Consider the following 14,597-nt stretch of genomic DNA (forward strand, 5'->3'; position numbering starts at 1 on the left):
AGCTCTAAGTCCCACTGAGAAAAAAAAAAAAAAAAAAAAAAAACAAGACCCATTTCTCATCAGAAACACTTTTTTTTTTTTTTTATTAAGAGGGCCCCAGAACAGAAAGGCAAGGGATTCCACTTGAAGCAGAATTTTGCGTAGACTCTGGCCAGCCTAGTTTCAAAGCAAGTTGCTCATCCCTTCTGGACTTTCCTAGAAATAGCCACAGCTCAGGCTGTCCTCCCTGGCATTCATTCCTTCAACTCAGCTCTATTCTTCTCTTTGCCAGTCTCTCATGTCTAATTTATGTTAAATGGAACATAATGATCACATCAGTAAATGCAGGGCCAGGCTCTTCTCTGCTTTATTGTTATTATTTTTTAACTCTGAGGTCAGACTTTCATCAAATATTCTAAAGGTTCAGTTTTTTCTTTTTCTATTTGGAACTGTGCCCAGAAGGACCAAGCACAGTTTAAACATCAACTGATAAGTAAAAAAAAAAAAAAAAAAAAATAGATCAAGTGACCTTGGACAAGTCACTTTACCTCCAATGACACTTTCAGTGGAAGAAGGTGTGCGTGTGTGGGAGCGTGAGCGCGCGCGGGGGGAGGGGGCACTAAATATTCGCTGGGGTGTAACATTCTACCAGTTAGACTTCCAAGCAGGCTGGAGTCTAGCTGGGATGAAGGAGTGGGGAAAGGAGGGATCCGGAGGCCCAGAACTCCTCTGCGTTCCAAGCCACACGGACCCTGGGTCTCATTAGAACAGATTTCACCCACCAGTTTGTACATGAAGAGCAGAAACTGAGACCCCCGAAGTGGAATGTAAGGAAGTGGATGGGAACTCTAGGAGGAAGCGAAGTTATGAGTCCTGGGCTACTCACCAGACACAATCCCTCCACTCTGTCCAAACGACAAGTGACAGACCAGCAGAATAGGTAGCAGACAGGCACGAAAGACAGAAAACGGTACCCCGAGGGGCGTGCATGTCCTAGAAGGGTTCCCTAAAGTACCGAATCCCTACCTCCCAGCAATCCCATCCCATAGCCTTCTCCGCCACCTGAGTCCTCTGTCCTGCTTAACGTTCCAGATCCTTCCCCGCCTCCTCCCTCCCGCCGGGTTCCCCGCCGAGGGCCGCTCCCCGCCCCCTGCGCCGCAGCCCGGCCGCGGTGCCCGCAGCGGTGGCGTTCGCGGGCGCTGCTGCATTGGCTGCTGCGGCACCCAGGGCGCAGCCTCCGGTGACAGCCGCAGCACAGGCAGCCAGGCGCTCGCAGTCCGAGCCCTCGCCGGCACCGGCAGAGGCGCGGGCCGCTCCATGGCCCTCGACTGCAGCCCCTGCACCCTACCCCCTCGCACAGTCCCCGCCGACCACCCGGGAGGGCCGCGATGCTGAACGGGTCCGGCCTGGACAAGGCTCTGAAGATGTCCGTGCCCCGAAGGTCGAGGATCCGCTCGTCCGTGGGTGAGAGGGGAGGCGCGCGGGGCGGGGCGGGGCGGCCGGAGGGTCCGCGCGGGGCGGTGGCGGGCGGCGCCGGCGGTTACCTGACACCCGCCCTCCCCCTCCCCCGGGTCCTGGGGCCGAGCAGCCCAGCGGCGCGCGCCGCCCTCACCCGGGCCGCGCGCTCCTGCACCTGCCGTGCCAACAGGCCCCGATTCCCGGGCGGGGGAGCAGAGACCCCCGGAGAGGTTCTGGTTCAGGGGTGTGCGTGTGTGGTTGTATGTGTGTGTGTGCGCTTGAGAGACTGAGCGTGCTGGCGTGTGTCTACATATGCGCATGCCCGCCAGTCCGCTGCGTGGTGATGGGGGGGCGGGTGGAGGCGACCCCAGCGGATCCATGTCCCCAGCCGCGCTCCCGGCGGCCACCATTACCGGAACGTCTCGTCCTCTTCTGCTAGCTGGCCTCGCCATGTGCGGTATTTGCTGCAGAGCTCAAAGGGAGCCAAGGGTCACACTGGTGTTTCTCAGCCCTTGGGGCCCTTGGCCCTCACGCACACACAGCTGCGACGCACTGGCTCACGACCACCCGCGCAGCCCCCCAAGCCCCGTAGCGAAACAGGGCCCAGACACCCCCTGCGTGCAGGCGCCAAAGCGCGGGGCTCTGAACTATTTAAAGCGGTGCATCCTGGCGCTTCGGAGGCAGCAGCTCCAGCTGCTCACGTCCTTAAAAGCCTGTGCTTTGTTGGTTCCCTTATATAACATATTTAGAAACCGAAATCTTGTTGAGCTCGATGTGTAGGTGGCTATGACACAATGGTTGGTTTCCTACACCCTTAGATAATAAAAAAATTGAAAGGGAAGCCTCAAAAATGATTAGATCTCCCACCATTTTAGGACTTTTTCCAAGTTTGTAGGCAGATCTCAGTTATGAGGAAGGTACAGGGTTTGCAGTTTGGAGGTAGGGTCACTGGTACTAGTTGTGTTTTGAGAAAATAGCCATATGATATAAAAATAGCTGACTTTGGTATTTCTGTAGTTGAGTAAGGTGAGAGGGAAAGTAGCCTCTCAGGTAATTTAGACCATGTCTTGCCAACTTGAGTAATAGAAGGGCACCTTCACAATTCATTTTGAGAAGAAAACTGGCTTACAAGAAGGGCTGCGGCTGCAGGGTTGGGGACAGGCAGGGGAGAAAGGGCTGAGGCAAGGGGGCCAGCGCGAGGCCACTGGGACAACCCAGGTGAGAGAGATGGGGGCTTGTTCCAGGTTGCGGCAAAGGGCTGGGGAGAAGTGGGAACATTCTGCAGTGGTCAAATGGGAGAGCCACCAGCGTAGGCTCACGATTTGCGTGTGAGGCTTAAGTTAAAGAGGAGAATCAACGGTGGCTCCAAGGTTTCTGGCCCAAGAAACTGGAAGAATGTACCATTTTCTGAGATGAGGACAGCTGCAGAAACAACAGGGCTTTCTTTTGGGGAGGGGGCGTGAGGAATTTGGTTTTGAACCTGTTAACCTGAGGTGCCCACCAGAGAACCAAACGGAGATGTTTTGCGGAGAGTTGGATTTCGGAGCTTGGCTTTCAGGGGAGTGTCTAGGCCAGAGGTATGCATCCCAGAGCCTTCAGCAGGACCTGCTCCGTGGTGTGTGACGTGTGCAGCTGCGCAGGGTCCCCGTCTTAGAAGAGCCCTGTGCTTGCTGTAATGCTTTGCTGTTGCCATACTGATGTTTTTTTTATAACAATTTTTGAACAAGGGGCCCTGCCTTTTCACTTTACACCGGCCTCACAAATTTGTAGCTGGCCCTGGTTGTCAGTGTGCATAGATATAGCCAGAAAGAGCAGGGTTTTAGGATGGATCCCTGGTTATTCCAGCATTTAAAGGTCAGGGAGATTGGAGAACAGCAAAAGGGACTGAGGGGCTGACCAGTGAAGCCAGTGGAGAACCCAGAGAGGGTGCTCAGAAGCCAAGCGAGGCACATGTTCAGGAAGAAGGGACTGGGAGTGTTTGGCTGTGCCAAGTGCTACTGAGAGCTCAACAAAGACAAGGCTTGATTTAGCAATGTGGAGGTCATTGGCGACCTTGAGAAGGGTTGCTGTTGATTATAGCGAAGGAGGCCTGACACAGTGGGCTTAAGAGTGACTCAGGACAGGAATGGGAGACAGCAAGTAATGACAACTCGGGATATTTGTAGAAAAGGAGGGAAGAAGCTAATTGAGGAGGATAGGAGTTCAAGAAAGGTTATTTGGTTTTGTTTAGACAGACGTTAAAGTGGTGTAGTCTGACAGCATGAGCTGCAAGTCAGGGGTTTGTAGGGAGGAAGAAGGGGCGATGATCTTTGAACTGGGAACAGGGTTGGCAGCTAGAGCAATTAAGGCCCAGAAGGTTCAGGAATAGAGAGGTGGAGGATAGAGGGGGATCTTGCTGATGGTAGGCTGCATGTTCCAGAAGACATAGTGGAAGGTTTTTAAAGGATGAGTGTAGTTAGAGCATATCGTAGTATCATGGGAATGAGAGAGGGCCTGGGGAGCGTGAGTACTTTGGGGTGACTTATGTAAACTTGGGTAAAGGGCCAGAAGGGATTAGTTTCGATGGCGACCGAGACAGATTGAGTTGTTGAGGCTGTGAGTGTTGGAAGGGGAGGGTGGGCTGAATGCTGGAGGGTTCCACCAGGAGGAACCTGAGCTCTGAGACCCTGTCTTCTCTTCAGGTGATAGAGCCGTGGAAGCTGGCCGATGGACAATGCCAGCTGCAGAACTCAAACTCAAAGCTTTGGGACCCTTCCTCACTCAGTCTTCAAAAACGTCTTGGCTCTTTCTGGTCCCGTATTCCTCCATAAGTATTTTTAAAAGAGCGTTTTCTAAAACAAAACAGAAAAAACATGCTGTTAGGATTCTGATAAGATTTGGATTAAATTTATAGATTAAATAGGCTAGAGTAGACTTTGTTACAATACTGAGTCTTCTAAACCCCAAAATATGATCTGTCTCATCATTTATGTATGTCTCCTTTTATGCCCTTTGTTAAAGTCTGTAGGTAAGCTATTGGGTTTTTATATTGATCTGGTTTCCAGCAGCCTGGTGAACTTTCTTATAAATTCTGATAATTTGTAGAGTCTCTTGGTTTTTTTTTCCTCTGTGTGTGTGTGTGGACAGTCTTATTATCTGAAAATATCAATGTGGTTTCTTCCTTTGTAATTGTTTTAACCTTTATTTTTTTCGCATTTGATTATATTTGCTAGAACTGCCAACAAAAGGTTGATTAGAAGAGCCATTCTTGTTTTGTTCTTAGAAGATTAAAGAATTCCATTCTGAGTATGATATTCATTGTTGGTTTTCTGTAGTTACTCTGTGTTACACTTATGAAGTACTCTTCTATACTCACCCAGAACTTCAGCAAGAGCAGAGGCAGATTCACTGTGCACCATAAGATAACCACAGTGGACCAGGAAAATACTGAAAGATTTCTGAGTGGTTGTGAGGCCTCTGCCTTTCTTCTCTGGATATTTGTGTTCATCAAAAATAAATCATGGCACACCTGCCAGAATGGCTACAATAAAAAATAATGACAACACCAAATGTGGGCAAGGATGCAGAGAAACCGGGTCACTCACACATTGCTGGTGGACGTGTAAAATACTACAGCTTCTACAGAAGAGAATGTGGCAGTTTCTTATAAAACCAAACATACAATTACCATGTGATACAGCAGGTGCACTCTTGAGCATTTATTCTAGAGAAATGGAAACTTATGTCCACACAAAACCCTGCACATGAGTGTCCATAGCAGTTTTATTCCTAATAGCCCAAATCTAGACGTGCTTCAATGGGTGAATGATTAAACTGTCGTACATACATTCGTACCATGAAATACTACTCAGCAATAAAAAGAAACGAATCATTGGCACACAAAACTTGGATAGATCTACAGGGAATTATGCTGAGTGAAAAAAGCCAGTTCCAAAAGGTTATACACTGTCCAATCCATTTATATAACACTCACAAAAGGACAAAATTACAGAAATGGAGAACAGGTTAGTGGTTGCCAGGGGTTGGGGAAAACAGGCAAGGTGAGAGGGAAATGGCAGGATGAGGGATGCTTGTGAAGATGGACTGCATCAATGCCAACATTCTGGTTGTGATGTTGTGTTACAGTTTTACAGGTTGGTACCATTGGGGAAAACTGGGCAAAGAGCACATAGGAGCTCTCTGTGTTATTTCTTACAGCTGCCTGTGAATCTACAATGATCTCAAAATAAAAAGTGTAATTAAAAAAAAAGTAAACCATAGTTCTTTTTCATCAGAAAGAATATAATTAGTTAACTGATAGTCATGTTTTAGGTTTTATGATTTATTCCCACTAAAGACATTTGAATTATATTATTATGATTTCATTGGTAGGGTGTACCCTCAGGGCAATTAGATCGCACACCAACTATTTCTAAAACATTTAACAGAACTGTGTTTGACCAGCTTTGTGCTGGTATATCTGGGTAGGGTTTGAGGTGGGATGGAGTTTAGACAATTGTGCACTCCCCTAAAAACATGAAAGAAAGATGTGTGCATTTTTAGTGAAGCCTGCTGCTTCTCATCCTTTACAAACTGTTTGTAAAAGCAGCTTCACAGATCAGAGTCTACCTAAGATTATGTATTTAGCTTCATGACATTTAATAAAATAATTCTGGGACTATTATTTCTTGCCTATGAGACATCTTTTTTTTTTAAATAATTTTTATTGTGCTTTAATTGAAAGTTTACAAGTCAGTCTCTTACACAAAAACTTATATATACCTTGCTACGTACTCCCAGTTACTCTCTGCCTAATGAGACAGCCCGCTCTCTCCCTCCACTCTCTCTTTTCGTGTCCATTTCGCCAGCTTCTAACCCCCTCTACCCTCTCATCTCTCCTCCAGGCAGGAGATGCCAACATAGTCTCAAGCGTCCACCTGATCCAAGAAGCTCGCTCCTCACCAGCATCCCTCTCCAACCCATTGTCCAGTCCAATTCCTGTCCGAAGAGTTGGCTTCGGGAATGGCTCCTGTCCTGGGCCAACAGAAGGTCTGGGAGCCATGACCACCAGGGTCCTTCTAGTCTCAGTCAGACCATTAAGTCTAGTCTTTTTATGAGAATTTGGGGTCTGCATCCCACTGTTCTCCTGCTCCCTCAGGGGTTCTCTGTGGTGTTCCCTGTCAGGGCAGTCATCAGTTGTGGCTGGGTACCATCTAGTTCTTCTGGTCTCAGGATGATGTAGTCTCTGGTTCATGTGGCCCTTTCTGTCTCTTGGGCTCGTAATTGCCTTGTGCCCTTGGTGTTCTTCATTCTCCTTTGATCCCGGTGGGTTGAGACCTATTGATGCATCTTAGATGGCTGCTTGCTAGCGTTTAAGACCCCAGACGCCAATCTTCAAAGTGGGATGCAGAATGTGCCTATGAGACATCTTTGATTCCTGTCCTAATCTGGATATTCAGTTGTACTTTTGCCAGTTCTGCCTTTCCCCAAGTCCATGGGTGGTGCAAATGGTTAACACATTCGGCCACTAACCAAAGGCTGGGGGTTCGAATCTACTCAGTGGTGGCTTGGAAGAAAGGCCTGGTAATCTGAAAAATCAGCCACTGAAAACCCTGTGGAGCACAGTTCTACTCTGACACGCATGGGGTTGTTATCAGCTGGACTCGACTCCACGGCAACTAGTTTTTACTGGTACTTTCCCCCCAAAATACTGAATGCTGTGTGTCTCAGACATTTTGCCAGGTGATGAGGACACAAAGACTGTTCTCATGGAGCTTGTAGCCTGCTCAAGGTGGAGCCTTTTAGTCTAGTAAAGAGACAAGTGGAAACAGAGTCATTCATTCAGCAGATACATATTGAACACCTACTATGTGCCAGGCAGTGGACAGGCCCTCAAGGAACTTATGTTTTCTTGGCTGTTACAGCACATGGAGTAAATGCTCTTCGTCGCTTATCCAGCCTTAGTAACACTCACAGACTGCACAGAGGTGAGCGCGGGGCAGTCATGGGGGTGAGTGTGTGCATGGGTGGGAGTGAGTACTGAGGACAGAAAGGAAAGGGGCTTGTTTTCTGTGGATGGCAACAATAGCACTCTCTATGGCAGAAGCTTCCTCCCGATCTTACTGAATTTCTCAGTTCAGCTAAATGACGAATGATCAGTAATGAAAAGCAGACAGGTGGTAAGTGCGAGGACTTAAATACAGAATCCAGAGGACTACAAATCTTCTAGAAACCATCCCTGGGGTCTTCACCAAATCCCACACTCAAGACCCATCCATCTGTCCTGCCCCCTCCCGATCATCAAAGGTTTGTTTTAAAGGGTTTCTGTGCGGGCCTATTGTTAGTTGCCATTGAGCCAATTCTGATTCGTGGTGACCCCATATGTGCAGAGTAGAACTGCTCCTTAGAGTTTTCAAGGCTGTGACCTTTTGGGAACAGATCCAGGAGCCTCTGGGTGGATCTGAACCACCAATGTTTGGCTAGCACTGGAGCGCTTAACCATTTGCACGACCCAGGGACTTCTTAAGTGGGCCTAGCTTTCCTGTAACACCCTGGCTCCAGGTTTCTGGGGGAGAATGAGGACAGCTGAAAACACAAGGAGCTCTAATGTTAGAATGTAAGATCTAGAAGAGGTCTCAGAGACTTTAATCCTTTCATTCACAGACTGAAAAAACAAATTCAGGAAGGTTAAATTACTTGCTTGCTGGTTAAATTCCTACCAGTAAAAAACCGTTGCTGTGAATTCAATTTCAACTCATCTTGACCCCATGTGTGTCAGAGTAGAACTGTGCTCCATAGGATTTTCAGTAGCTGATTTTTAGATCACCAGGTCTTTCTTCTGAGGCACCCCTGGGTGGGCACCAATCTCCAACCTTTTGGTTAGCAGCCAAGCAGTATAACCATTTGCACCACCCAAGTACTCCTTATTTCCTATAACCCACAAAAAGAACCAGCTAATTTCCAACCCAGGGTGCCAGCTGCCAACTCCAACCTGCCTATTTCAGTATCAGACCTAAGTTGACTAGAACAAATTCATTCATTCTACATTGTTTCCTGTTACTTGATCAGAAATAAAGAAATGGGTCTAATTCCCACTTCCACTTTTTCGTGCTGTCTATGTGGATACTCAAGACATGAAGATTCGGCTGAGTTTGTCATGGATTATTTTTGCTTTGTACTAGATTATTTTTGAAAGTTTCTCAGAAGCAGTATCTATATGGGCAAAAACATTAGGCCTTTGGGTTAGAAAGAATTGGGCTCAGATTCTGACAGTGGTATTTGCTACCTATGTGACATTAGGCCGATTCCTATTCAGATGAGAATGTAAAGTAGTAGTTTGCTCTTCCTGGGGTGGTTGTGGCAAGTGAGGTAAGGTGTACACCAGTGTGAGCATTAACTAGCCAATACGTTGGGAGAATTCTGGCTGACAATCAGGTGCAGTGGTTAAACACTCGGCTAGTAACCAAATGGTCGGTAGTTTGAACCCACCAGCTGCTCCGCAGGAGAAAGATGTAGCAGTCTGCTTCCATAAAGATTAAACCAAACAACAAAAAACAAAACCTGTTGCTGTTCAGTCGATTCTGACTCATAGCAATCCTATAGGACAAAGTAGAACTGCCCCGTAGGATTTCCAAGGAGTGGCTGGTGGACTCGAACTGCCAACCTTTTGGTTAGCAGCTGAATGTTTAACCACTGCGCCGCAGCCTTGGAAACCCTGTGGGGCACTTCTACTCTGTCCTGTAGGCAAGGGCGGATTATGCCATAGGCGAGATATGCGAGGTGCTTACCTTGTTTACCATATCATCCATAGTGAACAATTTCACATGTGAATCAGAGATGTGGCGAAACCCATGTGAAGTGGTTCGCTACAGATTGGTAAGTAACACAAGTCCGTGCTTACCTTGCTTACCGGGTCAGGAGAGTCAGAGGCAGAATCTTTGATGTGGTGAAAAAATGTGAAATTGTTCACTACAGATGATCTGGTAAGCAAGGTAAGCACCGTGCTTACCTTGCCTATTGGATAATCCATCCCGCCTATAGGGTCACTATGAGTTTGGTTTGGTTTTGGTGATGGCAACCAAGCTTATACTGGTAATGTGTCAGATCTCTCTCATGGTGCCCTGTCATCATCCAAGGTAAACTCCCCACCCAGAGCAGAACTGGCAAACACTTCAGTTGTCACGGAGCCCTGGTAGCACAGTGGTTAAGAGCTTGGCTGCTAACCAAAAGGTCGGCAGTTCAGATCCACCAGTGACTCCTTGGAAACCTTATGGGGCAGTCCTACTCTGTCCTATAGGGTCACTATGAGTCGGAATGGATTCGATGGCAACAGGTTTGTTTTTTTACTTGTTTGTACTCAGTTGTCAGTATTCTTCCCTCTAAATCCAACGATGGAAGCCTACCTAGAAGGTGATGGCATAGGTTCAGTTTTGGAGAAGGTGTTTAATTTGCTTCCAGGTGTATATGATTACAGCAATAAAGACTCCCCCCGCCCCCCAGCCCTCCGATTGTGGAGAGAGCTCCTCCTTTACTGCCTGCCTCCAAAGGTTCCCGCTGGCTGTTCTAGAGCAATCCTGCCGTGAAAACCAGCTCTCCCTTCCAGGGGTGGCCAATAATCACCTCCTTTGGTGGCCTCCCTTTTTAATAATTGGTGGATGTTACTTGTACAAAGGATGTTTTATCTTAAACCCTCATCTCACAGAGGTGCCAGCTAGACAAATGGATTAAATTAAAATTATTTTCTAAAAAATTCTCAAACATTTATGGGAATATATGTGCTTGGCACCTTCAAAGATGGCCCTTTCTGCCTTGGATCTTTACATTTACTAAGAATAACCTCTGGTCAATACCACACTGGATACAAGATGTTATTTGCATCCATTTAGGCCCCTTAAAGTGCCCGGAACAAATGTTAACAACCATTAGGAAAGGCTAAAAATAACAGTGATCTCATTGCTGTGCCCTGGGAGTTTTTCTCCATCATGGTCAAGGGCAAACAGAGAAGTAGGACCTGCTACAGACCAGGAGAGAGCCCTTGGCTGGTTAGGGCTGTGCCCAGATGGGGTGGTTAGTTGCAATGCAAAATAGCCTGTAAGAGTGCATGTGTCCACTTGTTCATTTATCCAGTGATAATTACGTAGGGCTCACTGTCTCAGCATATTACCCTGGTGTTGTGTGTACGTGTGTGATTTGGAGCCCTTGAGTGGTACAAATGGTTAATAATCTCAGTTGAAAGTCTGAATCCACCCAGAGGTACCTTGGAAGAAAGGCCTGGTGATCTTCTGAAAAATCAGCCATTGGAAACCCTATGGAGTGCAGTTCTACTCTGATATACATGAGGTCACCATGAGTCAGAGTCGGCTCAAGGTCATCTGTTGTGTGTGTGTGTGTGTGTGTGTGTGTGATCTATGTGTATGTCTCTTGCTCTGATAGTTTATCTCTTACCTCCCACACTGCCTTTCTGTAAGAATCACAATCTGGGATATCATTATATTTCATCCTAAAAAGTGATGTAATCCTGATTAACTTTGATTTAGAGGTTATGCATTTAGAAGTAAGTTTCCCATCCTTATGTATCTTATGCCAAATAATAAACAACTGTACATTTCATCTTTTGAGTGAAGCATTTGGGTGCTACGTTTCACTTCTCTTTCTTTAGAAATACTGTGTTAGCCATATGTAGCACTGAAGATCCTAGGATTACTGTAATGTTTTAAGCACATTACTGAAACTGATTATATGGGAAGCTAGGGTCAGCAAACTACTACAGGGAGTAAGTACTTCTCTATTCTGATATTTGGAACGCCCTAAGTTCAAAGACGGTTGCTTTTTCCATGCTTTTTATCATCCCACTTAAATGATACCTTGATATCATAGTGAAGTTCATTCATATTCAAGGTGGGCAAACAGGGTCCTGTCTGATATGTTCAGGATATTGGTCCACAGGATCAAGCCTCTTACCAACTATTTTTAGCAACACAATGATTATCCCTATTTAAGACTCTTTGATTCTTTTTTTTTTTTTTTTTTACTGTAATGCACTATGAAGGATGACTTTGGTATTAAAACTACAGAGTTCTTATCTTTAAGCCTCAAAAGAGGTAGTTATAGTATTTCTGACAAAGAAAAACCAAACCATTTTCCTATCCTGGAAATTCAGAGTCTCACACAGCAGCTGGCTGTCCCACAGCTTTAGCTGGACCCAGTCGCTGAGAGTGTAAGATCACGCGCTGTTTCTGCTGCCTCCCTGCCCTGTTCAGTTTGCCACTTCCCAAATTACCTCAAGCTCTTAATTTGTGCTGGAGAGAATAATAGAAATAGATTTTCTGGGTCCACTGTAAGTTCATGTTCATATTGACCCTTTGTGACGCTAAAAAATACATTTATCAACTGAATTTAACTTTTCCACTGTTTGGCTTTCTGATGTTAGTATTCAGGAAAGTGGGCAGTGGTGGTTCGCGGTAGAATTCTCCCCTTTTGTTCAGGAGACTCAGGTTCGGTTCTAAGCCAATGTATTTCGTGCGCAGCCACCACCTGTCAGTGGTGGCTTGTGTGTTGGTATGATGCTGAACAGGTTTCAGTGGCACTATTAGACTAAGACAGACTGGGAAGAAAGGCCTGTTGATCTACTTTGAAAACGAGCCAGCTAAACCCTGTGGATCACAACGGTTCAATCTGCACCTGGTCAGGGTGATGGTGCAGGACTGGGCAGAGTTCCGTTGTGTTGTACATGAGGCCACCACGAGTTGGGGGCTGACTCCATGCAGCTAACAACAACAGTGTTTGGGTGAATTTTCTGGAAGGAAAGGCAGCAGTGTGGACTGTCAACAAAGAAGAGTTCTCAGGACAGGATAAATTGGTCTGGATAGAGACCACAAGGGATGAGTATGAATTGTTCATGAAGTACAGGTCGGGGGCAATGGGAGCAGAGCTGTGCTGGTAGCGTGATGGGAGCTGGTAGAACAGTCAGGAGGAGAAAAAAGAGCCAGGAAGGGCCAGGGATATGAAAGCAGATGGGTTCAAGCTCAAGGTTGTGACTGGGACCAGGTGGCCAAAGGCCTGATTTGATTAAGTGCTGGGTATATGTTAGTAGGACAGGTGGCTCGAATAAAAGTATGGGACCAGCCAGACACCCAGGAAGGCAATTCCAAGCCTTTTAGATGCTCTTCAAGCTCCAAATTTCAGTTCCTCATTCTTTTAACTGATAACTTTGTCTTCTAATTTCCTGAGCAGATAGAAGCTGACAAGTGTTCCTTTCTTCGGACCCCCACATGCTCCTTTTTTGTTGTTAGCTGCCACCAAGTTGGCCCCCTATGCATGTGACTCATGCACAACAAGATCGAACTGTCGTGGTCCACAGGGTTTTCCTTTCAGAAGAAGATCACCAGGCCTTTCTTCCCAGCCTGTCTTAGTCTGGAAGCTCCACTGAAACCTGTTCTGCATCATAAAACCAAACCAAACCTGTTGCCGTTGAGTCAATTCCAACTCATAGCTTCCCTACAGGACGGAGTAGAACTGCCTCACAGGGTTTTCAAGGAGCCCCTGGTGGATTAACAGCTGTAGCTCTTAACCACTATGCCACCAGGGTTTCCATTCTGCATCATAGCAGAAGTCTCCACTGACAGACAGGTGGTGGATGCACACGAGGTGCATCGGCCAGGAAACACACCTGGGTCTCTCGCCTGGAAGGCAAGAATTCTACCACTGAACCGCCGGTGTCTCATACATGCTCCCACTACCTCTGATTTTCTCCTTGCCATCACCCTGCCTTTTCTCCTCTACTGTCTTACTGTCTTGAGGGGGAGAAATTCTTCGTACTAAGTGAATACCACTACTGGTGGCTTTGAGCCCATCATTCGAATTTCTGCCTACAGGACTTTCCGTTATTGATGCCCTCAGTTATTCTTGGTGGCTGTAGTTGCCATAGCTACTAGCCACATGTGACTTTTGAGAGCTTGAAAAGTGTCTAGCCCAAATTGAAAGGTGATAGAGGTGTAAAATACACTTCAGATTTTGAAGAGAATACAAAAAGGGTAAACGATCTCAATTTTTTTTTGGTCACATGTTGAAATGATAATATATTGGATATATTGGGATAAATAAAATAGATTATTAAAATTAATTTCTCCTGATTTTTCTTGTTTAATGAGAAACTTTAAAGTTCCATATGTGGTTTGCCTCTGTGGCTTGCATTATATTTCTGTCCGACAGCACCGCTCTGTAGCTCTCTCTCTCCCTAGCTCCTTCCACCTTCACATTATCAGGTTTTGGGCTTCTGTCTCCTGAACAGAGTTTTCCCTTGATCCAGTTAGCCCATGAACCAGTTGCCGTTGAGTGGACTCCAACTCGTGGTGACCCCGCGTATGTTGAGTTAGAATTGTGCTCCACAGGGTTTTCAATGGCTGACTTTTTGGAAGTTGCTTGCCAGGACTTTCTTCTGAGGTGCCTTTGGGTGGACTTGCCCCTCCATCCTTTTAGTTAGAAGCTAAACCTGTTCACTATTTGCACCACCCAGGGATAAACAACAATTTATTTCTTTCTGCCGTTTTACGGCAAGCTATTTGTGTCATCTCACCAAGTCTACTTCCTTACCACCCTTCCCCCTTGACCTTTGCTGTCTGGGTTTCTGTTCTACACTCTAGTCACGTGGCTGGCGTTGCTCTCTCAAAGGTCATCAAGAACAAATAACCTCTCATCAGCCCTTGTGACATTTGATTACTGGTAGTCTCCTCCCTTGTGAAAACCGCCTTCTCTTGGTTGTGGTGCTTCTGCCCAATCTGACCTCCCCATTTCTCTGCCTATACTTTTTCTGTCTTCTTCAGTGGTTACTTGTGGGTGTTTCTCCAAGGTTCTATTGCCTTTTTTTTTTTTTGGGATCTTTCTCCATTCTGTGTTCCAGAGACCTCATCTATTTTTTTATTCTACTTTAGATGAAGGTTTACAGAGCAAACTCGCTTCTCATCAAGCAATTAATATACATGTTGCCTTGTGACATTGGTTGCCAACCCCATGACAGGTCAACACTGTCCACTTCTCTTTCCTGTTACCAGCTTCCCTGTCCCTTCTTGCCTTCTTGTCCTTGCCCCTGGGATGGTGTGCCCCTCTAGTCTTGTTTTGTTTTGTGGGCCTGTCTAATCTTTGGCTGAAGGGTGAACCCCAGGAGTGATTTTATTACTGAGCTA

At 46.4% G+C, this 14,597-nt stretch overlaps 1 protein-coding gene across 1 annotated transcript in view; it reads left to right on the top strand.

The window, feature by feature from the left end:
* Positions 1-1,389: 1,389 nt before the first annotated feature.
* Positions 1,390-14,597, top strand: part of ATP8A2 (ATPase phospholipid transporting 8A2) — a 705,555-nt gene continuing 692,347 nt past the window's right edge. Inside the window, exon 1 of the mRNA XM_049867411.1 lies at positions 1,390-1,443. Within this exon, the coding sequence (XP_049723368.1) occupies positions 1,404-1,443 (40 nt within the window). The 5' untranslated portion in view covers positions 1,390-1,403. The remainder of the gene's footprint in view (positions 1,444-14,597) is intronic.

The sequence above is a fragment of the Elephas maximus genome, chromosome 23, assembly GCF_024166365.1.
Source record: "Elephas maximus indicus isolate mEleMax1 chromosome 23, mEleMax1 primary haplotype, whole genome shotgun sequence".
Lineage (NCBI taxonomy): Eukaryota > Metazoa > Chordata > Mammalia > Proboscidea > Elephantidae > Elephas > Elephas maximus.